Source organism: Clinocottus analis, unplaced genomic scaffold, assembly GCF_023055335.1.
Source record: "Clinocottus analis isolate CAN_PGR_092001 unplaced genomic scaffold, fCliAna1.0.p SCAF_7, whole genome shotgun sequence".
NCBI classification, from domain to species: Eukaryota; Metazoa; Chordata; class Actinopteri; order Perciformes; family Cottidae; genus Clinocottus; species Clinocottus analis.
The window spans coordinates 15,289,089-15,316,771 of NW_027176229.1; the positions used below are offsets into that span (position 1 = coordinate 15,289,089).

Genomic DNA, 27,683 nt, shown 5'->3' on the forward strand with positions numbered 1-27,683 from the left:
GCATTGGTTTAGAATTATGACTGGCGTACCCACAGGGACACTACAGTGCGTTTCTCTACGCTCAACTAGTTATACTAAGAACACAAATGAGATTATCTGCCTCATTTATGTTCAGGTGGACTAATTATTAGACTCGACCATTAAGTTGAATAAATGCCCCTCTATCATCAAAATACAGTAAGAAAGATAGGAGTTATTGGACAGATGTTTTATATTTGCATCTTACAATAAATTCACAGCTAAATGTATTTTATGTGTATCTTATGTTTTGTATTCTGCACATATGATAGTAACAATGAACAGATGAAAATAAGCCATTAGACAAGGGAAATTATTATAAACACAAAATAAGGAGTCTTGGTGAACATTTTTGCACAGCAGGTTACAAGTGCAGTAATGTATTAATAATATAAAAATGGAGATTCATGTCATTCCAAGGTTTAAGATAAGGGTTATGAAATAAATGCAAAGCATAACTTGCTCAGAACATAGCTTTTATTGTATATATGTTCAAAAGCAGCACAGTCTGCAATCCCTGCCTTTCCAGTTTCTAATATTATTCACAGGGCATCATTTGGCAAATAATTCTTCACATCGTTTTACACTTATGGACCTCTGAACATACAGCTCAGTCATCCTATGACTGGCAGGCCCTTCACAATAATATACACAACTCTATTATCCACATACATTTGATTATCTCCATAAAAATGGATAAACAGAACCTACAAGAGTGATACATTCACATTTTTCCTCAACAAAAATCTTAATATTGCCATCATGTTCTGCCAGATGAATTTACAGTAAGAACACAAAGTTGACCACAAAAGAACAGAAGTTTTCTTACATACATGCAAGTTTGTGCACACACACACGCACACACACAGAGTAGCAGGTGAGTAGAGGCGTAAAGCCAAGGACACACAGAGATGTACAACAGAGATACAGTAGATGGACTTATCGCTTGGACAAAGCAGGAGACACATGAGTCGATGAAAGAGCTTATAACCAGAAGTCCACCGATATCAGCTTTGATATGTACAATATTTACACTCATACTGTATATGCAGGCCCACACACACATCCAGTACTCTCTCTTATACACACATTTGCACGTGCACACACACACACACACACACACACACACATACACGTAAACACACACACACACACACATTAATACAGTACATACCCCGAATACCTCAAACATAACTGGTAATGTGATTTCTCTCCAACACCACACAACAGGTAGATCTGTCAATACTTAAAGTTTTAACTCATCCAGAAACATATCAATCTTTCTAATATTCTTGCTGACTTAGATTGCCATTAGGCATCACCTTTTATATTAGAGCATTAAGAATCTGTATGTAAGTATGCTGCTATTGCACAACAGATATATGTTGATCATATGATTTAAGTATTTTGGAAACAAAAGAATAACTTCATAATGTTTTCCAACAGATTTGGCAAAATCTATGAACAAGTTGGGTACACTGGAATGGATTCATATGAGTACCATTCTGGAAGCCTTTTTTTTTTGTTTCAGTTGAGTAGCCTTGAAAGAGCTAACTGCAGTGCAAGGTCAAACTACCTCTACGCTGTGATCACAGATACCACAAGTACAGAGAAAAGCAGGAGGACACACAGGCCGTCAGCCGCAAAACACACAATCCATGTGCACAAATTAAACAAGACTGAGAGCAACTGAATCGTTATGGTATATCTGAAATGTAAAAATCAATTATATCAATTACAATTTTAGAGGTATTTTAGCACTGTCATCAAGTGATGATTATTATCTTAAGCAGAATGCAATGAGGTCCTAATGTTGAATAGCAAGATATAATAACTAGTACAAGGTAGTTGAGAGATTTTAGACAAAACTGTTGGGAAGTCAAATTAAGAGACAGAGCTCAAATTCCTCATCCCGTTTTCTATTTGTTTCACAATATAATTGTTATTTGTTCATTTGTTATTAATTTGAAATTATGCTCAGAAACTTACACCATTTGATCCTATTTTGTTAGGATATAGTGCTACCTATTAGAACTGAAAAACATGGGCAACATGACTATGGGCAGACTGCTCCATTTAAGGAGAGGCACATTTAAAAAAGGCCATTCAGTATTATGAAATAAAAGCAGCATGACATGTGACCGTCAATGCTACTGCCACAAGGGAGATCCAACACAAAGCTGTAGCAGAAGGAGAGCTCATGGGAAAGCCTTTATACTATAAGTCCACACATGGATGGAGACTTGGAAAAACAACATTTGGATAAAATGAATAAGTCATCATTCTAACTTCCACAAAACAATATGCAAAAAATATATATAGCAGCCTCAGATTTAACATATCAAACAATCAATGGTAAAAGAAATGTAACTGTTTTAAATTGGCCTTTTTAATTCTTGTTTGGGTAATGCAAAGGGCTTGGCGTAATGGGTACGTTTGTGAAAAGGTTGAAGAAATCTGAGCAAATTTCACGTCGAGCAAAGTACGATCGAAAAAAAGTGTAGGTAGATGTGAGTACCACTCTATTTCAAGACATTAGGTTCATATATGTGTTCATCTAGATCCATGTTGCCTTTCTGCATACTGTCTCCAACATGTCCTGTCTACGTGGGTTTTGTTGGCAAGCCAGCTGTCATACAGCTGTGTCGTATGTCCGCTCTGTCTGATCATCTATTCCCTACGTTGCCACACAGAAGGTTGGCAGTGCTCATTACAGCTTGTTTTTCACTTTTCTCTCCATCTGGCTTGTCTTAATAAGACTCTATCAATATTAAAAGCCTTGAGCTTTAACTATGCAGTGACTCCACTAAAACTTATGGCTACAGCTGGAAGGGGCAACCAGTCACTGAACAAAACTCCACCAAAGCCTTAGTGCCAAAATATGTGCAAACTCTCAGCTCTGTCATGTGAGATCTCCAGACAGTACATTCACAAAAAGGCTGAGCTTATTATTGAATAACGAGGAATCTAATGATTTGTATTTGTATGAAATAATAAAAATAAACTGTGAGAAAGGTGGGTTGCTATCCAGCTATGGTACAACAGTGAAATGTGATTAAGATATGTGTGAACCAAGCTATTTGAACTCCTTGCTCAACACTCCCCAGGCTTCCTCTCAGGTTCACCCAGGTTTTATTCAGGTTTTATCCTAGCTGAGGAACGCCAAGCTGGTGTTACATAAGGACATTCAACTTGGTGTCAGGCAACCGGAGCGCAACTAGGCCTCCCCCGACGAGCACAGACGAGGCCATGAGGATGGGGATGGCCTTTGTGATGCCAACAAGAGAGCCAAAAATCAGGTTTCCCAAGACTGCAGCCAGCTTACACAGAGCGTTGCAGAACCCAAAGCCTGTTCCTCTGGGAAGAGAAGAATCAGGGACAGGAGGAGATCAAAGGTGAGGAGAGAGAAGTGTGTTGGGGTTGACTGAATCACCCCTGTGTTATATGTGTATCTCTGTCCACTATATGTAGATCTATTAACAAGTCTATACAACTATGTATGCCAGTATACACATCCATTGATCGCCTGCCTACTCACCTCCTGGCAGTAGGGAATGACTCAGTCGTGATCACATCAAGGGAATTCCAGGCAGAGATGCTCAGACCGTTGTAAAGGCACAACATAAAAATCATCATGGACTCACTGGTGCCGAACCACAAAAAGAAACAGCTGATGCCTGAGAGGATCATGGAGCCACCTGCATGCAAACACAGAGCACAAGAGAAGGAACACGAGTCAGTACAAATCACATTCATTTGACTAATGTTCAACTGAATTATAGGGCCAAACATAATCACCTCTCATACTCAGTGATGGATGCCACACTCATACCATGAATCATCCTGCAGTCAATGTGAAAACCAATTACTAAAGTGCACACACATGAATCTCACTCTTGTCTTCCATTCTTACCTAACATCGACAGACGCCCAATTTTGTCCATGAGAAGGGCGGAAACAATGTTGCCGGGCAGAACAGCCAGGGTTCCCAGGAAGTTGATGAAGTAAACCCAGTAGGCACTGTAGTCATCATCAAACGTCATCTGGCATCCTTTCTTGTTGTGGGTGAACGTGCTGTTGACCACCTCTGTGCCATCTATCAACTTGGATTCATCAATATCTGCCCAAAGAATTTTAAAAAAAACAATACAGTATGTGTTTGACTTGTTTCAGACATTAAACTAAAACTATGACAAAAAAATCACAGCCTTTATTACAAGATTATATTGACATTATAAAAGATATCTTTCTAATGGAGGCTTTTAACTTTTCTTGAAATCTGCCAGATGTCAGTCATATTGGGTTAAATGGATACAATATGTAATTTACATTATTTTCTGGTCTTAAAAAATAAAAATAATCCCCCAAACATCCATCCAATCAACAAATGTGATGTTTTTTGTGATGATCCCAACACCTCCGTACCTTTGTTTCTTTGCTTGTGTACTTTGAGATTTTGTATTTTTTAATTCAGATACTGTATTTGTATTGTTTGTATCTTTTATTTTCTGTACATTTCCTGTACTTGCAATACTATATGAAAGAGTAATGTTGAGAAAGGTTCTGTTGTGTAAAAAACAAATAGCGTTTTTGCAATACTCCCAGTAACAACTGTCAATCGAAACAACATTTTTGTTTTTCACCAGAACAAGATTATACATGATGAATCTGTGAACCAGAAATGACAAAACAAACCACCCGAGCTGTGTAATCATGTCAAAGTAGGAGTTTAAGAATTTTAATATCTTACCTGTGTTAAAGAAGAAAGCATCAATAAAAGTACAGTTACGGAAGGAGGAGCCCACCGATGTTACATCATCAAAGAAGCAGTTACGAAAGGTAGAGTCAATGAAGGTGACGGACCTCAGCTTCATATTGACGAATCTGAAGAAGCACAGTTAAATTACTCTTTAAATCCATCCATCAATCGACTAAGCCTGCTAGTAAGTCGTCCTACCGGTCGTTGATGAAGAGGCTGTTTTTGTGTATCTGGTTCTCCAAGGTGAAGTTGAAGGTGAAGTCTTCAATGCGCTCATTGTTGTGGAGCTTCACTTTGGATGCATAGTCATCTGCCTGAAGGTGTTTGATGACATCAGGGAACCAGACTGACAGGCCATAATACCTGCAACCAGATGGATTCAATGATATTAGGATCACAAATGGAGGGATACACCTTTACCTGTGCAGTCAGACACAGAAGACCAGGAGACACTTGTGGTTTCTGTCTGAGTTTAAAGAGTGTGTTTAGAGTGTTTTTTAATCTCTGGCTGCTTTCACTCCTATCTCTTCTCCTCCTGAGACACCAATGGACCAGTATTGATCCCCTGTGATTGATTCTGAGGCCATGCAACTTCTACGCTGCAGAGAAACCAAGATGACAGAAATGTAATTTGTCCACAAGACTGACTGCCTCGTGCTATTGTCTGACCAGAAAAATTAGACGGTTTGTTTTTTCTGTGACACAAATGACATCAGGAGGATTCTCACCCGAATGACAGCATGAACCACACTATGGCAAGTCGCATCATGTTTTCTCGCATAGGGTAGTTGAAGCACTTCATGAGATTCAGATAGATCTAAAAAAAAATTTAAAAAAGAAGATAATAGACATATTACACTCTGTGTGATCAAAAGACACATTTGTAATTGAGGCAGTGGAGAGAAATTCATAAAAAAAGCTGCTTTCTGCCACACTTAAATTAAAAGACAAACATGTACCCCGTGTATTTCAGTCTTTATCCGAAAGAAGAACTTGGAAACTGGATTGCCAGATTCTGACTCCATTTCCACCAGTTCATCCAGTTGTTTGGGGATCTTGATCCTGTTTACCTGAGAAAGTAATGAAGAAATAACAATCTCAATATAATAGGTACGATCAACATGTATTGCTTGACATCACTGTGATTACCCAAGCAATATGATTATTTCTGTATTTCTATTTGGTTATCTTTAGTGTCACACAAGATTGAAAGCACATGATCACTGTGATAGAAATTGATGTCAACAGTGTGTACTACAGTACATGATCAATCCAAGAAATGTGTTGACTAAGAGGCTTTTCCACAAGTGCAGCTCACGAAGCAAATAAGCTTGAACGACACAAAACAACTTTCAGAACCTTCATAATTCAGATATGATCCTGCTCTGTGAAAGCGTTAAAAGCTGTCCCTGCAGTGGCAGAATATAAGAATATAAGCCTCTTTGCTTCCTTGAGCATCAGGAAACCCAGCCAAGACAGCACACAGCAGAAACAAACACTCACGGTGAAGACTTTCTCCGGTTGCCCACGCGCTCTCATGTTGGTGTCGTGGATCTGTTTGAGGATCATCCAGGCTTCATCGTGCTTCCCCACCTGACAGGAGGGAAAGCAAGAGAAGGAGAGAAGATGAATTCATGAGATCAGCACTGGTCTGGCTTCCTCATGGACAGCAACACATTCACAATCGTATAAACTGTACATAAATACAGGCCTTTGATTTTATTTTAAATGGGACATAATGACTAAAATCATGACAACGGTGACTCATTTTACTTCAAAGGGTGATTATCCTGCAGCAGCAAGCCTCCTGTCACGGAGCTCCAGGTTTGCAGACATAAGGCCTCCTCCAGGAGTTTTAGATGACTCCTACTCTTTGGTCTGATTAAAAATCTCTTGGGAAGTGTCCAAGTACTCTCAATTTGCCTGACGTATTATTCGAGGGATGTAAGAACTGATAAGCAAGGACAGTGGGTGACAATGACACAGTACCATGAGACAGCATTCTTGAAGATTGCTGATTCATGAAGGATCAAAACTATTAGTTTCTAAAACAATAATTATTGAAAATAGCATTACCTCAAGGTAGAACCTGGGACTTTCGGGCATGAAGGTAAGTGCTACCACAGCACACACACAGGGCAGGGCACAGACGACTACAAACACCCTCCAGCTGTGAAACTGGTATGCTGAACCCATACTGAAACTCCAACCTGTAAACAGTGGCATACAACACCATTGACAATCCAATGGATTAAGAAGAATAAGAAAAAACTTAGTGAAAACAGTACTGAGTTAACATTCTTTTGCAAACAATGTTCCAATAGTGGGTAACATTATGTTGAATGTCAATACACTGCAAATAATGTGTTTTATAAGTCTGACGTATTCCTATTGAATGGTGTTTTTTGTAAATGCGGCTTATCCATGTTTGGCATATTGTCCTAATTCTCTACTTTGTTTCATGTTAATCTGAAAGCCTACATAGCCAGACTTTTTATTTTTTAACTCACAAATTGTTACTGCAACATACTTTATATGGAACTACTTTCTACCTGTTTGTCTCAGTTATTATTCAGTTACCAGTTCGACTTTAAGCCCTATTCCAATTACATGATTTACTCCACCACTTATATTGAGTTACATTTGCTAATAAAGATATATGTATTGATATATGTTGATGCTTTACTATAATGCAAAATGTTGAAGTGGTTTTGAAAATATAGATTTTTTTAAATCTGCAAACTAAGTCACTGTTAGTCTTTCTCCTCATGCTTGGTCCTTGGACCAGACCACAAATTGCAATTGATGAATTATACACTAATGCCAAAGTGCCACATTTGAGGCCAGCAGGTGTCAATTTAAGCAACATTCAGCTCATAAAGACGTACACATTAAAAGTAGGAGTACTTTGTTTCATAGAGGAAGCAGTGAGTGACTCAATAATATTAAGTGCTGTGTACTGTATATCCTTATCAGATGGGGCCACTTGATCTGAAAGCTGATTCTTAATGTGAAAAGTGTGAAATTCATACTGTGAACAGAAAGGGGCTGTAAATAAAAGATGGCTGTTAAAAGAGAGCGTTCGCCGGCTAAAGCAGAGTGCTGTATGAGCTCAGAGATGAATGACTCTGCAGAGGGGGCTGAGAGGAGTGCACGGGGACGGGTTAATTGAATGTGTAGGAAAAGAATCGAGTGTTTTCTGTTAAGTTAAATCTTGTTGCACCTGATTTCAGCCTGCGAGCACTCTCCCAGACTCATTAATCATTGTAACATGAACACACACACACACACACACACACACCCATACATTCACACACGCAGAGACTTTACACTCTCATAAAAGGGGGAGTTGCACACAAATACACATGTACACAGAAAAGCGCAAAAAGGATTCACATGAATTACCATATGCTGATGACACTGACACAGATAACATGCTGCCATCATTCTAAACTCCCACCCACACATACATATCACACGTTTTCCTTTTCCTCAAATAATTTTTTTTAACAATTCAGTGGAGAAAGGAGAGGACCATCTCATAGAGACAATTCAGATTTAGACTTATATTGTATATGTTGTTGTCAAGTTGCACAAACACACAAACAACCATATTCATAATTCTTTCTTTTTCCCAAAATAGGGTATTAAATTCAAGGTATTGCTGTATTTTAAATGTGTGGGAGAAAATCCATCAGTTATGGAATAGTTGTGTAGATTATGTGCCGTTTGTAAAAATGTTATATAAAGGAATTATTGTGATGGTAACTTAAGTGTAATACCACAATCACATCTTTAATATTTATATTTGGGGAGGAAGCACAGCAAGGGGTTGATATGTCAGCTGTGACCTCCCACGGTTCTCGACAGATCGTGCTTCATGGAGATGCTACTCCAAAGGCAATAGCACCATTATCCATCAACAGACGTAGGAGGGGAGTCAGGAGGTGGGGATGGGGTTAATGCTGATGGTTATGCCAGAAAAAAATTAATCTCACAGCATATTAAAATCCAGCTTTCGAAGCAAAGCATATCAACTGCTAAAAACAACTATTTTCAAAGGGAGGGGGGTGTATTTTAAGTTGTATAAATGCATCCTAGATAGGAGCAGAGAGATGAACAAATGCCTCAGTAAAAAGCAAAAAAAATTAGAAAATAAATCTTGCAAAAGGAAATAAGGAATGACTATTGCTCTCATGGTGTCTTTTGTTGGGCAGGAGTAACGACTTTTCTAGATGACGTCCCTCTTGCGTGTATTCCTGCTTTCTCTACGTCCTTTTATTTATTTCCGTCGCTCTCTGTTTGTGTGTGTGCTTGAGTGTGTGTCTGTACGTCTGGAGTGACTCAGAGTAATAGAGAGAAGTTAAAAGAGAAAGAGACAGAAAGAGACAGAGTAACAGAGAAAGAAAGGGGAGAAGTTGTTCAGCAGTGATTGCCTTTTCTACAAAAAATGAAGCGTGGCTTCCTGCCCCTCAGGGTTACTGTTTCACCATGCCATTGGAAATCTCATTACAGGGATTATGTACATAATTGACTAAGTCTATGGATGACTGACTCAGCAGTGATACTCTCCTCCCAGATAGATAGATAGATAGATAGATAGATAGATAGATAGATAGATAGATAGATAGATAGATAGATAGATAGATAGATAAATAGATAGATAGATAGATAGATGTGGGGTTTTATTCTTCTAAACAGGGTCTAACGAGGTTACTCTCATGTGGTAGGCTTTCTTGGCAGCAAGTAAACTCTTTAAACTCCCCCATCAGAGTGATGAGGATCTGTGCCGACAGACCTCCTTCAGGGCCCCAGCTGTGAGTCTGGCAGGGGGCTTTGGGGAGACATTAGGAGTCAGCGACTGGAGAAGATAAATGACAGTGCGAATGGGGGATTAAACACCAGTATTGAGGAACTGTATCATAACCTAATCACTGATACCTTTACATCTTCCTTCAAAGACATAAAAGCATCTCAGCAGGAGGTATTTTGTCCAAGGTATTGTATGGCTGTTGGTTGCAGCCACTGAAGCACTTAGGGAAAACATAAAATCCACTAGTGAGTGCTGGAGTATGTATGCCAGACACGTACTTCCCTCTGAGAGAAAGAAAGGCGGAGTGGTCGTGAGTGTCAGAGAGAATAAGAGCAAAGTAAGACCACTACCATCCCTTCAATACGATATCAGCAGATCTGACAGCAGAGTCTCCTTGTTAAGAGTTGTTCGGGTTTCAGAGTCCTTCACCAGTGTGCTTCTGTATAGCCCTGTGAGCTTTGCATGCATGTCTGTATCTTGGTCAGTAACATCTAAGGAAACTGAGACGTCCTTTATCGGAAACTCCATGATTCGCAATGCTGTGTGTGTGTGTGTGTGTGTGTTAACTCAGCTGACCTCTTATAATGTCAGATGTTATTAAAAACATCATCTACGCCACTTACAGCAACACACACACACACACACACACACACACACACACACACACACACACACACACACACTGTGTCTGACGTCACAGGTTGGCTACAGCATGGTCTGGCCATAAATCACCTCCAGCTGTAGCTTTGTCCTATTAGAGCAAGGAGAAAAACCTAATTATGCTTGATCAAGAAGAACACTTTGCAGAGACGGAGAACGGAGAGAGATGAGAGGTAATAAAAGGAAGGACAGAGTTAGACAGAGAGATGGGGTGAGTGAAAAACAGGAGGACTGGGGGCAGGGAGGCTGTAAAAGGAAGGGACAGGAGGTTAAAAAAGCATGGTCATAGTGAAAAGAATACGAGTAGAAGAGGAGGAGAGGAGGAGAGGAAAAAAGCTTGTTCCCTTCTTTTTGTTTCTGAGTGCAGCTAATACATAATGTGGCATTGTCATAAATCACAGCTTTCGCTCCTCCACAGGCCCTCCCTCACCCTATCAACTTGCTTCTACTCTATGGTATCCATGCATGCTTTAATCTCTTAACCTCTGTCTCTAGCAGCCTGCAGCCACTCAGAGCTATTAGGTGATTGATTCCTGTGGCAGGGAAAACCAGCACATTTACCCACAGCCTTACATTGTTGTAGCTTGTAGTCAGTTTAGCATAACGTCACATTGCCAAGTTTCCAAAATTAATCCTGTTACAGCCTTCAATGTATATAACTTGTATATAACTCACCGTAGTGTGGTATGATGGCCCACGCCATAGCAGATGCATAGATCTCTCCAATCATCCAGAACATACACAACCAGCTGAGGTGTTCTCCTCGTTTTTCCCTTGACAACACCTCTGCAAAGAAGGAGAAAACAATGGGGACTGCCCCTCCTATCCTGCAAGAACCAGAGAGAATAGAAAAGTTATTGGGACAGAGTCAGAAATCAGGACAATTAAGATAAACCTAACTTTATTCAACCTCATGTTTCACATACATCCTGTAATTGCAGCAATGATACATCTTAATCCCTCAGTTTGTGGCCTGTTTTCTTCCTTCAGGTGAAGAAGAGCAAGTCAAATCTTGCAAAACAAATTGTAATTTGATTACATGTAAAAAATGTAATTCCATCTTTAAAGTTTTTTTTATTATTAAATTGCAGGTGTATTGCTAATACATCTAAGGAGACCAAGTAAGACCAAATAAGCAAATCTCAGCATATTTTTTTCCTCCAAACGTAATACAAAAAATACTCAGTGCCAGTCCCTCGTAATTCAATAACCAGGTCGCATTGGCATCTTGGACAGCCTTTTCAATTACTCTGGATGTCTCTGGGGGGAGTGGTGCAGAGGCAATTACGGAATTAGCTCTTAAAGGAACAGTAACACTGTCAGAGAAGTGGATGTAATAAATCACAGTTTACACCATGATGTAGTAAGAGGCTGACACACAACCTGTCTGTTTTCACAGACACTCTAAAAACACACTGTTATTTTAAGATATTCTCAGATTGAAAGCATGCGTATTGAAGTTTTCTTTACGGAGTGAGAATGCCACTGGCAATAACATCCATGGCTATCAATAGGTTGTAGTGGTCTGCATTACAGCAGTTAAAACAAAATATCTAGAGGGACAGTAAACCCTCTATGGTTAAAGAGTGAGAACTTTCTGTGCAGCAACAGCAGCTTTATGTAATCGTTACAGCACATTTATTTCACCCCTTTTCAAAAACTTCAAAAATTCTTCAGTGGAAGTCAACAAAAGGAGTAATAATTAGAAAAGACAGAGACGTACAGAAACATTGCCTCACAGAGATGGATTGTTTATTCTCAAAGATTCTGTTGCCAAAAAAGGTGATTTGACTTTTCTCTTGCCATCCCCGTCAGTCCCCAAAATGACCTTAACTTTACCAGACTTACCCAAAGCCTGCGACGAGACGGCAAAGGAGGAAGAGGCCGTATCCCTGGACAAAAGATGACAGGAAGGCGAAGAAGCCATTTGTGGACATGCAAATGAGGAGGCACTGTCTGCGGCCCATTTTGTCCGACATGCCTCCCCAGAAAAACGCTCCAACCATCATCCCCAAGTACACAACACTGCCTGGAAAGAGAAGAGTAGAAAAAGGGTCTAATTATTTTTTTTCACACCATAATATACGATACATTACTTCATATCTCACATGTGCATATGTTTTTATGAGGTTGTATGTTTTGCTATCTCCGACCACACTAACATTTTGGAAGATTATCTCATTGGTCACCTAATGGAAATGATTTTAGTGCCAATCCTCTTCTCAGGTTTTATCTGTAAGAAAACAAATAAGTCATCTCCCGCAATCTTTTTTTTCACCTATCAATTGCTAGACTATCCTCACAAACCTGCCATAATGGACTTTTTTTGGCTGAGCAGCAGAAACAAGCTGTGAACACAGCATTAACATATTGTCATCTTAACAAACTTCACTTAGCAAACAGTTGCCTCTGGAAACATTCAGCAGATACAGAGCATCATTTTGAGTTGTGTTACTGGTGACCACTGAGTCAAATATTCACTCTGCTTTTAGCTCTGTTTATGTTTCCACTAACCTCTGAGGAAAACACCTTTGCTCTCCTTAGCCGATCGCTGTGTTAAAAATGTGTTCACCAGCTAGTTTCTAATATTGTCTGTCTGCTGTTTAGTGCTGAGCAGATGGTGTATAGTGTTTTTTAGAGCTTTTTGCAGAACACAGCTATCCACTGTGGCCAAAAACAATGTGAAATAACCTAAACAGTTAAGTGACCAATGACAGTCTGTGGGCTCGTCACTATATGAGCAACACCTTTCACATATAGAAGTGGTCATGAAAAAATTGATTACAGATGCTTTAACATGTTAATATATTAACAGACTTGCACGCCAGAGAGATCTCCAAAGAGTTCTCTGCAAGTGTCAAATTTAAATATGGAGCAACATTAAAGTTGCACCTAACAGGAAGTTATTTTAAATGACTGACTGACTGACATGGAATGATGAACTTATAGATGATTGTGCCTTTTTAATAAGGGTAAAAAGAATAGACTGCTCTTAGATGCAGATTCTGAAAACACTCAAACTCTAGTTAAACACATTCACCAAGTTACATCTTAGACCTATTTGACAAAGACAAATCGCTATCATTTTTAAATCAAAGCTACAGTATTCCTGCTATCCTAACAATTGGTTCACTGACTGATGACAATGAATCTGACAGCCTATTTAAAAACCCTCAGACCCAGTAACTCACTCTAACGGTAATAAGTAAATACACTGTGTAAAAGACGGAAAACAGGCTCTGATCAATAAGGGGGGACAAATGTGAACAGTAATGCGGGGCGACTTTACAAAGGGGCCCTGTGCTCTCTTCTATCTCTCTCATCACAAACGGGATCAATGCTCCAACAAAACTGCATTGATTTCCCTCAGTGATCATGATGACTCTTATCTGGAGAGTTGAGCCTATTGTACCTGCTTCAGTCTACATTGTATGTGGCATCGTGTGGTTAGCAGCCTCCGTGGACATACAGTGTCTGCCACAAAGAGCTACCCCAACTCAATTTGTCTCCATTTAGAGTATTTTTATTTAGATTTGTGTTCCAGGTTAAACCCAAGAATCATCATCGTAATAATATAGTCTACTTGTTTTCATGAGTTCACACACAAAGTAGAAAATGTGAAAGTTGAAGTCATATGTTTAGTGAATGAGTCTTTGTTCATCCCATTACAATAGTCTTAATGCATTTCCTTTCTGTAATGTCTGCAAGCAGGTCTCTTTTGCTCTGCTGTGAGCAGATCGGTTTGACTCTCGCTTCAGGGGTCAAACCCCTCCTATCTGTCACATTTGTCAGCCATCTAGATACTCGCCTGAAGGGACTATAAATTAAATTCTAAATTTAACGGTCTTCAGTCTATGCACAGTTCACTTTTGCTTCATTAAGGAGAGGATAGATATTTGGTGCATAGAGAAACACCCGCTGGCCACCCATTTAATTGTCATGCATCCAAACATGTAGAGGCCTTTTCATTTAGCAGTACACTTTCTATACAGACCCTTTATTGTTTATTGTTTTATTTTTAATACCAGCACAAAACAGACAAAAAGAAAATAACTAACCTCTAATTTCTGTTATTTTATTGTCCTTTTAAAAAAAAAGCAATAAAACTGTTGAACGAGGAATACATCCCTCACAGAATAGTCCATTACGTAATTAATTTATTGATGTTCTGTCCGACTTGCTGCACGATATCTCTTGATATATTGTCAGCATTGCCCGCAACCAGGAAAGAGGAGAGTAGTGTACTGAAAGGTAATATAATCCCAAAATAGCACAGCCATTATGAGGTCTGTCTCATCAACTAAAGACCCAAAAGGCAGTTTGGGTGGCATTAACCTGTCATGTCAAAAAATTATGCTACATATGTCTCCTGCCCCAAGAGAAATTTCTTTCTAATTTAATTATGAGTCACACTTCACCTTCCTTGTGATGTCATAGTGATCCCCTTTTCAGCCCTCCGAGTCCAGCCAAGCAGTTATTACACTGCAGCAAAATCTTAGGTTGAAAAGCCCTTCACAGAAACGGACACACTAATTGGACATTTTTTACAAACCTATTCTATCAGAATCAGAAGTGTAGTTATCTGTTCAGTTTTGTTGCAAGTAGACTCTGTCACAGACAATGGCATCAACATTTGTACACATCATAACCCTCTACATAGAAAAGTATAAGTTTCTGATGCCCTCAATACAGAGCACTGAGAGCTCAACTTACTGCAAATTAATAAAACTCATGCAAATAGACACAATACAAACAAGTACCAATTTGACAACATACAAAAAGATAAGTTCAACAATAAATGTGGAGGATTTAGAAAGCTCAGAACACAACAGAAACTTTTCCATTGGACACTAATAACTGATGCACAGAACTGCCACAGCTTGTGGTTGTTTGTGGTTTATGAAGTTATTGAAGTGGGCTATCCGTCATTGTGACCGATGATTCAGATATTATAGGCTAATAATTAAGCCCCAGTAAGAAAGACAAACCATGTGATTACAACATCCAGGTTTTCGTAGGAAAAATTAGGAAAGAGATGTTTGTCAATCAGCAAAATATTTTAGGTACATCAGCGTCAACAATTAAATACCACCTATTTTAATTATTAAGTCCTAAAAGTTATCAAATTCAATCATTTTTTAACTGTTTTTCACGTTAAGTGAGCCAGAGAGCGGTCGGGAGTCGGGGTTATAAGAAACACTTGTGCGCTTGCTTCATCGGCAAATGAAGAAAACCCCTTTTTATACTTTATGTACAACTGAGCAACTTTCATAAGAATGAATGGGCCCCGGTCTGCAACACTGTTTTCAGTTCTCTTGAAACATCCATGCTAATTATAAACCGAAGGCTAATGCTATAGGTTACAAGAAGTTATTTGAAAAAAACATTTGAATCATGTGATCGCCGTGTTAAAAATGGTGTTAAAAATCATTTTCCAACACTACTAAAAGAAAGCTGACGTCAACATCGCAAACAACGAGAGCAGTTTGTTCCAGCTGTGCGCATCACTTTTTTGTGTTCCCTGGAAACAGTTTCCATGGAGTTGTAAGCGTAGCTTTTTTATGTTTTTGTGTGTTTTGTAAATGATGCACATGTGTTGTTAAATTGGTGAAGATGGTGTGCCATTCAAATGTTTTCTTAATGTGTTGAGCTCTCAAGGCTACTGTCAAATGGTTCCTCACATGCATCAACTCATTGAATAACCCAAATCTGTTCCCTTGTATACCATCGTCAGAATACACAACTTCAAAAAAAACATATGCAAAAATGTATCTCCCTAGAATCTGTGCAAGAAAATAAATATATAATGTAAAGGCTGTATACATTGGAAGAACTGATAACACGTTAAAAGCAAAAGTCCTTCAATGGATACCAACTGGTGCAAACGTTTCACCGTATGAGTGTGAAATGTAGCTGAATACTGGACTTGATGACCCATATAGACTGTGAGCACCATCCGAATATGACAGTGTGTCAGGAGACCTCTCAGGAAGAAACAAAAGGTTTTGCCCCATGATACTCTGTTGAGATGTCAAAACACATCTCCAGGAATAGTTAATATTCAGCAAAATCCCGGGCTCACTCTAAACACAAGACAAATATGAAAAGGAAAAGAACATGTAAAGTAAAACACTGCCATCAACAATACAAGGGAGAGGCTCAGCTATCACACACACACACACACACACACACACACACGCACGCACAAACACACAAGACCAATGAGTTAATTTACTTCACAGATTCAAATATTACAAATACATTTAAACTTTTTTGGGAGTAGCTAAACCAGCTGCGGCGTAACTTAAAGGGGAAGATATATACAGGACCAAAAACAAATGCAAGCAGATGAAATATGTGAGCAGCAGAATAAAGAGCAAAAGGAGGAGTATAAAGAGCAAAAGGAGGAGTATTCAGTAATTGCAAGATAGGGTTAGAGATTGAGAGGGGACAGGGGAGGAAGGGGAAGGCCCTGGTGCAGTGTTTTCTGTCCTTTCACATCCAGAGGAGCCCCCTGAGAGCCGTGGGAGCGCTGAGCTGCATCACGACCTCTTCTCTGATTTCATGCTTTGATGCTCTTCGCTCATAGCGCTACAAACTGCTTCGGCATCGCGCAAAACACCCGTCCTGTTTTATCCATAATGATAATACTATCACAGCGTGCCTGGTGCTCGCTACAACAACGCTGTGGTACCTCTCGCAGTTGGATATTTTCCTTCACCTTCTCTCTGTTTTTGTCTTTCTCTCAATTGCGTTCGGCGTTACTTTAGTCTTATTTTCTCTCCTTTTGTCCCTCAGCTCTTCATCCCTTTTGTGCCTCTCTTTCAAACCTTTCTTCCATTTCTCTTTCTCTCAGCTTGTGTCCACTCCCATTGGTTTCCAATTTCTTGGATCGCTTCTCACTTCCCTTTGTCATTTATCCTCTTTTTCTCCCATTTCCACTGTTCCTCTCTCTTTTCCTCTGTGCTTCCCCTTTCATTTATTTGCCTTAGTGTCCTCTCTGCTCCCCTGTCATCAGCTTCTTTACACTGAGCAGCGTGTAGTCACATTTGTACGACATCGTGTCAGTTTAATCAGATGCCTCCGTCTTCTGCCACCTCCGCAGAAAAAGAGATTGAAGCTTTTTGTCATATTTAAGTCATGTCAGTGGGGGCAGAATTTCAATGAAATCTATATAAGGGCTTAGCGTGCAGGGTTTAAAATGACTCACTCAGCATCAGTAATGATACAACCATCATTACATTAAAGACTGTGGATAATTCCCATGAAATATAGTGATGCTATGAACCTCTGATAAGAGCACGCAGTTAGACATGGTTTACTTGTGGCTCATATTGCTGGTGGCAGCAGGTTTGAGTTTGGTCCATATACACACACACACACACCCTCATGACCCCCCCCCCCCCCCACACACACACACACACACACACATTTTATGGAGCTGGTGTAATCTCTGCAGTGACGTTGCAATCTTACTGCAGTTTAGCCATGCTCAGCTGCCCCTGATCCAAGCAGCCTCACACAGCTTGTCAGCTGGTTCAAAACGACAAGAAAAAAGAGGTGGAACAACGGGTGAAGAAAAGAGACAAAGAGGGAGCTGCACTGTGGAGATGGAGCTTAATAGGATGCTGGGACACAGGAAAGCCCAAGAAAGAAGAAAAAGGTAGAAGAGATCAGAGGACACAGAAGTAAGGATGAAAAGAAGATCAAGTAGAGCGTAAACAAGAAAGAAGGGGGAAAGTATCCATGGCGGAGCGGGAGAGATAGATGGTTAAAAGAAATCGAGGAGAGCTGAGAGTCAGAGAGAGCAATGAAGGGAGTTTACAGCAGAGAAAAGACAGCCTAAAAGAACAAATAAGTAATGATAGGGTGATGCGTTTCCATTGTCTGTTGTGGCTGAGATGATAGCTGAGCCTCTCTCTTACATTGTTGATGTACTGAATACCACTAATCTTCCAACCCTCCACTATACGATCCACCCACACCGCTCACCCTATTACTCCTCTCTAACGTCAATTTTTTTGCTTCAAAGCTGTCCTTCCTTGGTTCCTCTCCCCTGTTCATTACACGTATTGCGTCGCACAGTGCTTGTTTTTCTCCCTTTTTTCTTCCCACTTCGTCCACTCTTGTAAAAAATATTTACAGAATGTCAAATCCCCCAACCACATTTCTCCATCCTTCATTCTCATGAAACATCCAAAAAATCCAATGGGATTGTGGAACAAAAGGAGTTCTCTCATCTCATCAGCGTTTTAATCATCCTATTCCTTTGCATTTCTCGTAATGCATTATTCTATTACACTCTGCTCAGTCCGTGCAGCTCGCTTCTGTCTCTGCCTGTTTTAATGGAGCTGCACAATGCATCAACGACTGTAGTCCAACACAGGAGCTAACCAACCAAATGGCTATTTTTGAAACTGTCGAGATGTTTTGCAAATTCCCCCAAAAATATATGCATTTAGCTTTAGGTAAGACTTATTTGACTTATTTTAACTAGAGGTGGGTTAGGAATGTTTATTGCCTGTTCTTTCTATAAAATGGCCAGTATGTCGTTCCTTCAAAACACTTGCATATCACCAGCTACTTATTTTTACCTGTCAGTCAGTACAAGTACATGAACAGAAAACATGGTGAAATATGTTCACATATATTATTATAAACGTTTTACTGTAAATCCCCATATACATGGTTTCTCCTCTACTCTATAGGCCTTACTTAGGAAGCATTACTTAACTGCAATACTGGTACAATGAGAATTGAGAATTCCATTTGTTAAGGCCAATTCAGTTAGATCAATATTTGGTTTGTCGTCACTTTGAATTGTGTATTGGATTATTTTGAAGACATGCAACCTGTGATGCTCTCTTTACCTGGTCTCATGTCACAGTGAACAGTATGACCTTGCACACATCAGGATTTGTCTGTTAATAAAGGAAAGGTTTACAAAGGTTGTTAAGATATGGTCAGGAGACCATCTTTATATTATAGAATCTATCCTAGAAAATATTTTTCCTCTAATCTTAAAACTGTGTTTCTTATACTGTACATGATGTTTAAGAAATCAGGTTACCGGAGAATGTAGGTTGTGACCTGAATACTCAAGTACATGTAAACACACTAAGGTGTAACACAGGTGGAAAAACATTTCTTCACAGATCCAGACAACTTCTGTGCAGCTACAACTAACAAGTGGGAGGCCCTACTGCAGCCGCAACAAGGAATTAATCCCTTAGAGGCTTCCCACATACTAAACCTTGATTGTTGAAGTTTTAACATACAACCAAGCCACATGAAATACTGCTGAAACTGTACCATGGTCTGTTGAATGGTGGGTAGTCTAGCCTCTGTGCCCCGAAAAAATGTATCACTATCACCAGACCATTATAAATATGTTTTTGTCAAACAGTCTGTAAAATAGGAACGTTGTTGCCCTGCTTGGTAAAAAGCCGGTTATATGAAATACATGATAAACCATACCATCCTCATCAAATTAATCCACAGATTTAACTGGCTGTTGTTTATTTCTGCACATAAAGACAATGCAATATTGCCATGGAACCTGTAAAACATCAACTCACTTCATTTTAGTTGGCTGTAATTAAGTGTAATTACTCTGGAAAACTCTAAATGGATACCAACAAGGTCATATTAATCATGTAGGCTATGCTCACACACACACCAATCATGTTGACCTCTGGGAGGAGCCTCGAGGCAATCAGTAGGAGAAAGGAGAGGAGAATAGGGGGAAAAGAAAAGAGAGGCATGGAGAATGGAGGGTGAGAGACGGGGACAGGGGGTGAGTTTGGAGTCACGGACAAGGAGAAGCAGAGCGTAGAGCATGAACGCCTGCAGGCCTTTGCTTGGTGAGAGAGGAAGAGTTTACATGGGTACTTGGAAAGAGACAGAAATATGAAGGTACAACATATTGAGAGGATTTTAAAGTGACAACCCCCACATAGTAACAAACTCTTGTATCCCATAAAAACTATGAAAATGGAGTATGGTAAAGTATGGTGAAAAGATATTATGCATGGCGGGGTGTTTCTTATTGTGGATGTTGGCCAACTGTTTCTGCCACAACATCTGTTTTCGAAAAACCCTGCTGTATCAATTTTGCATTATTTGTTGTGGATCAGTTGATATATTGTCATGTCGCGCTGTGGCAGTTAGTATCTAAAGGCTTTGTGCCTGAATTAATGTCCTCGGCACTCTAGTACTGACACGGTGAGTCGGCCCCTGTATAAAGCTCTCTGGTGATGGATTACACACCTGCAGCCATAAGGACTGCTGGGACTCCTGCTCAACACACAGAGCATAAAGGGAATAGCTATCCTTTAAATTCTGACACGGGGACTGAAACATGAGGATGAAGTGTGACAAGTATAGTACGAACACACAAAGCTAATCTCATCTGTAAAGACCAACAATATTGCACAGAAAGCGACGTGACCCTTTCTTTATACTATATAAACACTCATACAACCCTGCTCAGTTTGTTTATAGTCCAATGTTAGATTTTACTACTGACTACTGCATTTGAGCTTCAAAAAACATTAAAGAAGCTTTCATTTGTGAAGATTATTTTGTCGTATAAAACGTGCAAGTATCATAAACTAGTGTCTGCCACAGAGCAAAAAATCATAGCTTTTGGTCATGCTAACTAGCGCAACGCTAACTTCCAGGTTTGGCCTACAGATGACATCCATTATCCCTCCAGCACTATCTATATATTGCAAGTATGAAGTGTTTGGGCACTTTATTGTCCCACCATAATAATAAAAGTAATCTACAATCAAGACATTTGAAAACAATGATTAAAAATAATGAAGATTAATCAAACTGATGCAATTTAAATAATATAGGAAGAATTGCATAATTTCCTGTTAGCACATGCATGCACACGCGACAATATTCAGACACACACGAAGGGTTCCTTACCGAGCCATCCCGAGCTGGAGTTGGGCACACACATGTCTGTCTCTGCGCTTGGCAGCACAAAGCCCACCACGAACACCTCCACCCCATCGGACATGAGTGCCAGCCCGAGCACCAGGAACAGCTGCCACTGGAATCTCCCATGACCACACTCCTGGATGATCAGCTCGTACTGTTGGGCCAGCTCCTCCTCATCAGCCTGTCTCTCCTGCTCCAGTCCCTTACGGTCCCTTGTTGCATCTGACATTGGTTGACCCAATGCCACTTGGCCATCCTTTTGCTTCCGATGTCCTGCCGAGGGGATCCCCTGGTACTCGCCCTCATAGATCTCATCCTCATCGTCGTGGCCTTCTGTTGCATCGCTAGAGCCCTCCTCGTTGTCATGGTTGCCCTCTCCGTCCGGCCTTGGAGGGTTTCGGTAGAATTCTTCATCTTCGTCCTCCTCATCCTGGAATCGGCTATAGTTGTGGTGGGATGAGTACTCGTCTGTGGCATGGTCCACCACCTTGTTGACTTTCTTTGTTGCATGCCGCTTGGCCTCCTTGACTATGTCCTTGGCCCCCTTAGCCAGGGAAGTCCTGTTATTGTAAGTGTCCTCCATTCTGGCTCCACCAGTAGGTCTTCTCAGGGGTTCAGAGGATACTTAGAAGTAGAAGATAGAGGGAAGAGGGGCAAGAGGGGGGGTCGTACACTGATGGGGGAATTGCAGAAATGGTGAGATCAGTGAGACTCGAGATGCAGCAGGGAAGAAAACTCTTGAGTCTGCAGTCACCACAGGAGATAAACCACAATGATGGTGGCAATCATCGGCCAGGCTGAGAGAGATGGAGGGGAGGGTATACAAGACAGACAGATAAAAAAAGAGAGAGAACAAGAAGGACAACGGAGAGATCAAAGAGAAAAAAGAAGGATCAGATACTGCTCATAACTCATCTCTCCCGTGCTACATTCATAACTATCAGAGCCTAACAGGTGACACTCCTAAGACAGCACATACCCTCTTTAATTATTCAATCCCAGGTTTTAATCATTTGAGTGATGTGTGAAAAAGGCTTTTGATCTATAGCTTTCAGTTTCTATTCAACAGGAATATTACATTTTCAGGGGCATTATATATTTCACAAATTCGAATTAGTGTTTAAGAAGTTAGCATTTTAAACAGTGACGCTGAATCTGCTGACTCATGATCAGCTCTGTGGAGCAGAGGCTAATAAACAAGGCTCTGCTCGAAATCAATTTGCCCCCAATAAAGAGCTGGTTTATTATAATGGGAGTGACAAGCCAACCAGAACGGCACTGTCATATTTAATCCGCGCAAAGAAAGGAGGTATGGGGAAATGGTCATGAGTGGAGATAAATGCACACTCAGACAGGCTCATAGTAGAAACCCCCTCATACACAATAGCTGTTCTCTGAGTTTGTGTTGTGTAACACACACAATAGGTCACGCTTGTAAGAAGCACACAAAAATAAATACAGACAGGCTCCCTCACACACTGAAGCATGCCACGCACATATGTGAGTGAGCGCTCACAACATGGATGGGGAAGCCCTTTACTATCTTGGCAGATCAGTGCTGATGGGAGGGAGACCCCAGAATAGCAGCACAAATGATGTAACATGGTTTCATGAGAGTGTTCAAACTGCGATCCACAGTTCATCATCGCAATGCCTCCACAGGCTCACTCTGGCTTGGTTATTCTATCATCTTATTTTGAATGAAGTCAGTTTAAACGACTTAAATTCTCTTTTAACTATATTAAATATATAGTGTAAGATAAGATTGAAATTCTTAGAGTAGGGTGGAGATGGTCAAAGCTGTCCAGTGTGTGTGTGTGTGTGTGTGTGTGTGTGTGTGTGTGTGTGTGTGTGTGTGTGTGTGTGTGTGCGCGCGCATGTGTGTGTGTGTGTGTGTGTGTGGGTGGTCGAAGCTGTCCAGTGTGTGCGGTTCCCGTGTGTCTAGGAGCTGCTCAGCACAGCCTCTAATGAACACTGAAGCCTTGTCAGGAGGACACAAATCACAGGGCTGGCTCCAGCTCCCATAATGCAATTTTACTGGGCAAAATGACACTGCTGATTCAAGGTGACTTTCCTAATCCCTTTTGGCTCATTGGATGACTTCTGTGGTTATGAGCACACTCCTTTTCACATGCACTGATTATTGATTATTACCTCCATTGACACCAGTGGTGCCTAAGACATAAAAGAAGGAATTTCAATGCTAACTCGTTGCGAGTAGCATATCAGAGTTCAGTGGTGCCACTAAACTGATGGTATTTAATGTTTCAGGATCATGTTAGCTATCACACATCACTCGAAATGAGCAGACACACATACACAAAAGACGATAAATCTGTGGAGTCAAAGAATCAATGGAGTGTATGGTGAGGCCAGCTGTCACTGGTGATGAAGCTCATGGGACACCCGAGCACACAGCCAACCAACCTCACCTGACTGCAGCTGACGAGAGCAATGGGAGCATCCACGATCAAACTGGGCAACCACCATTACTGCCAAACAAACCAATCTCTGTTTTATTCCATGATGTCTCATAGCCACTCCATTTCTTCTTTATTGTTTGCTTCCCATTCAGGCTTCCTCTTCAGCTGTCACTCATGTATATTTGTCAGAAATTTTAATTTGTCCTATTTAAAACCCTATGTGCATTTTAAAACTTTAACCAGTTGTAAATCCTGCATTCATATTCATATATATATATATATATATATATATATATATATATATATATATATATATATATATATATATATATATATATATATATATATATATATTATATTTACCTCATTACTTATGTTCAATTCACACCATCATTACTTTACTTACACCATACAACACTAATATAATTCTACTGATAACTAATATAATTCTACTGATAACAAACCAACATTGTGACAAGTCTATGTATTGAAACTGCATACACTGTCCTGCAGGGCATAGCTTATAGTTGATATAGTGGGTTGCTGTGACCCATGTGAACATGGCTGAAAATAGGCCCTGCTGTGGCAACTCCCCTGTCTGCATGATGGATAGCGGCCCTGCTTTCCTCCAACCTCTTTAGAATACTAAAAAAACATGGGATCAAGTATCACTTGGCTCCTAATGCATGAATGAACGTGAAGACAAATTAAGAGATTAGAGTTGCACAAAAGTTGTGGCCAAGCATCCAACTTCGGAAAAACTATTTGGAATAAAGTTAAATGCTTGATGTTATTATCTAGAGTATGTGTGTTTGACCAGCTCAGTCCATTTCAACTCACTCTTGCATTGCTTATTGTGGGCTCATTAGCCAAAAGTGTCATAGTAACAAAACTGTTGATGACTATGTTTAAAAAAAAATAATATTGTAATAATAACAGCAGTAATGAACACCCTCAGTTTGAAGAACCTAAACCATAATTAAGTAATTATCATCGTCGTAAGAACTTCCTACAAGCAATACACTTTGTCAAAAGAATGGATGTTATTGTTGTTGGCAATCTACCTCGAGTCCAGCAGTCACCAAACAAATTGGTATGGGCAAGCAGGTTGTTAAAATAGGAAGTAAACGATCATGCTGGTCGTAGAATTGCAGGTTGCTTGACCCATGAATGCTGGAGGAGACAAATACTTTATATGTTTCATGAGAACTTGAAGAAAAATCGATAATGCCTTTTTGGCTGAGTACAGTACTGCAGTCCAGACCTTGATCCTTAAACAAAAAAAAGATTGATACAAAATAATGAGAGTAGCTCTCTCTCTCTCTCTCTCTCTCTCTCTCTCTCTCTCTCTCTCTCTCTCTCTCTCTCTCTCTCTCTGTCTCTCTCTTTCTCTCTCTGTCTTTCTCTCTCTCTGTCTTTTCTCTCTCTCTCTCTCCCTCTCTCTCTCTCTAACAATTTCCTGCCTTATGTCTATTTTAAAAGGCCTGCGGACTATACATTGAAACAGTCCCTTGCCCTTTATTAACCACAAATACTTTCCATCTCAGTCAGGTTTGACTTGTCAGCGTCCTGCGTTTCAATGACACAGTTGACGGCTGGTTTGTTCTATTAGCATCAGAAAGAGCAGCTCCAATCTCTTAAATGGGCAGAGCCGCATGTAATCCCATCAAAACGGAAACCTGTGACCTCATCTGGAAGGCAGAGGCACAACCAGCCCGGGACGTCTTCCGTTAGGAGATTTCATCAAGCACTGATGTTATTACTGACTGAGGTAGGGCAGGGAGAGAACGAGAAAGAGCGAGGGGTATGAGAAGTATAGAATAAATGGAGGCAGGGCATGGGAACGTTAAAACAGAGGACAAAACTAGTTGGTTCTGCAAATGCAGAACAGAATAAAATGATTTTAAAACATCTTTCAAAGCACACAACCCTTTCACCTCTGTTTAACAGTTAGAGCTTCACCACCCGTGACAAAAACTTCAAAGCATAGTTGATGGCACGTCATGCTAATGTTACATCATTTAGACTCATAAAACAGCCACAGCAAGCTGGCGTCTGCCGCTCCTACCTTGAGGAGCTAACATTGCTAATGTTGACTTGAGTCAGTTCTATGCTCATCCCAGCCAAGAACAAAGGAGTTCCCTCTGTTTGTATTACCATTGTCAATATCCGAACATAGATAAAAAAAAAATTAAAAAAGGTAATGAAGGACACATAATCTGGATACTGGATGCTATATCCATTGAAATCATAACATTTTACAACAACTGCACAGACAGAAAGTATGAATACATGTTGGTATGAATACAAATCATGCCCCACCCCATCCTGATGATTTACAGAGGCTGGTGTCTATTTGATCTTCTTGGTAAACATATGGTCTCGCTGCCTTGCCGTACTTCGCTGCTGACAGAATACAGGGCCTACAGATACAAAACACCACCACACACCACAGTCTGGTGCAGACCTCACTCTTTGTGTTGCAAAAATGGCAGAACACCAATTAGACAAGGGATGCAAGATGTGGCACATTTATTGATGATATTTTAATATTTTAACTGTAATTCACAAATTCTGGCAGACATCAGGATTACAAGAAGGCTCTCAACTAACTATACTTTTGGATTTAATTTGCGACCTAAACTGTTAATTTGCCTGGGCATGACAATCAAATGGGCAGACAGATTATTTTTCTGAAGCTCTCATACCTGGTGCATCATCACTGGAACAGCGTACTTTGCACTTTGCTGTTAAACAATGGCATACAAAATATCATCGTCTTTGCTTAGCCTGTGTGATGCTTAAACTTGAGGAAAACTAACAAAATGTCAGGTCAATGGATGCTTGAGATAGAGATGTTATTGATTGCAGACAAGAGGTATTCTGAATTACAATTATATTATTGTTTACAGCTACAGAAAAAAAAGTGAACCAAAGTAATGGATTTGGCAACATGCAATCACTTATAACACTTTTTCATTGGGTCGCATACAGTGTTAACACCGCAGGACGACTACAGCAGTCTTCAGATTGCAAACAAAGCACTTGGCCAAAGATTTCCAGTTCAACGACTGTGTGCCTGTCAATCGCTCACTGCCTCTTGAGGTGCAATTCACGGATGAGTCAGTTGCCTGCTCCGGCATCCTCTCCTCTTTTTGGCGGCAGTGCAGAGTGCTTTAACTGCCCCAGGGCACGAGGCTGGGTTGCACTACATGGACAGTCCGCAGCCAACAACACCAAACTCAGCCAAGGATTTCATTATATATCAGTGTTGATAACAAGTAAACTATGAGCTTTACTCAGTTGATTGTCATCAACAAAATAACCACTAAAAGGATGTAAGCAAGTTCATTGACAGAACATATTCAGCCTGAAGCTTAAATCACCCAAATGTATGTAAATAATTTACAGAAGCATTCCTGTTAACCTTAAATACCAAATTAATTAAATGACACACTATAAAAGATATAGCCTCAGGAAACTAGAATTAAAACATAATGTAAGGCAATTATTGTTCCTGCATGCTTTCACTTAATGATACCAATGTATCTACTTTTGCAGGAGGATAAATATAGACTGAATGTAGTGCACCCTTGTAAAAAAAAAAAAAAATGCCTGGAAAACATCCCAACTTTTAACAAATGATTCACAAACTTGTGAATAAATAATGAGGTATCCTAGTTAGATGTTAGTTGGATGTTAAATGTTAGCCTATTATTGGAAATACATGAACAACGCCTTGTAAGTCCTAAGACAGCTAATCATAAAATGGTTCATTTAAAACACCTATTATCTAGCTCGAAGTTGTTACACAGTCAGCATGTTTAAAGTAAAAGTAGTAATTAGGCTACTTACCGTCATTTATGGCGAGAAAAGTGAACTGGGCTGATAGTTACCCATTGCATCAGACTCCACTTTCGCTTCATGGGGAGGAAAAAATATCTTGTGTTTTTTTTTAATTTTTACTGTAGAATAGAAACAGAGGTAATTGCCAGAGCACGACAGTGAGTTTTTTTTTTCGATGCAGTCCTCCGTCGCTGCAGTACTCCAGGAAAGG

At 40.0% G+C, this 27,683-nt stretch overlaps 1 protein-coding gene across 2 annotated transcripts; it reads right to left on the bottom strand.

The window, feature by feature from the left end:
* Window positions 1–2,316: 2,316 nt before the first annotated feature.
* On the bottom strand, window positions 2,317–27,667 carry sv2ca (synaptic vesicle glycoprotein 2Ca). 2 transcript variants are annotated; one of them, XM_068566711.1, is made up of 13 exons: window positions 27,482–27,667; window positions 21,189–22,000; window positions 12,099–12,279; window positions 10,926–11,077; window positions 6,854–6,987; window positions 6,281–6,370; window positions 5,737–5,847; window positions 5,506–5,594; window positions 4,976–5,140; window positions 4,769–4,902; window positions 3,932–4,138; window positions 3,557–3,716; window positions 2,317–3,375 (listed from the first exon to the last, which is right to left on the bottom strand). In XM_068566711.1, exons 2-13 carry the CDS (start codon window positions 21,784–21,786, stop codon window positions 3,192–3,194), a joined length of 2,205 nt encoding a protein of 734 aa, XP_068422812.1. In that variant the 5' UTR covers window positions 21,787–22,000; window positions 27,482–27,667; the 3' UTR covers window positions 2,317–3,191. The 2 variants fall into 2 exon arrangements, with proteins under 2 accessions (XP_068422812.1, XP_068422813.1); XM_068566712.1 differs by lacking the exons at window positions 21,189–22,000; window positions 27,482–27,667 and having other exon boundaries at window positions 10,926–11,072; window positions 12,099–12,268.
* Between the last annotated feature and the right edge of the window lie 16 nt (window positions 27,668–27,683).

Excerpts from the sequence above, each read along its gene's own strand:
- sv2ca (XM_068566711.1), bottom strand. The coding sequence starts at position 21,786 with ATGGAGGACACTTACAATAACAGGACTTCCCTGGCTAAGGGGGCCAAG. Across the intron at positions 5,595-5,736 it reads TAAAGACTGAAATACACGGG|ATCTATCTGAATCTCATGAA; the intron begins GTACATGTTTGT and ends ATTTTTTTTTAG. Across the intron at positions 3,717-3,931 it reads TGGGCGTCTGTCGATGTTAG|GTGGCTCCATGATCCTCTCA; the intron begins GTAAGAATGGAA and ends GTTTGCATGCAG.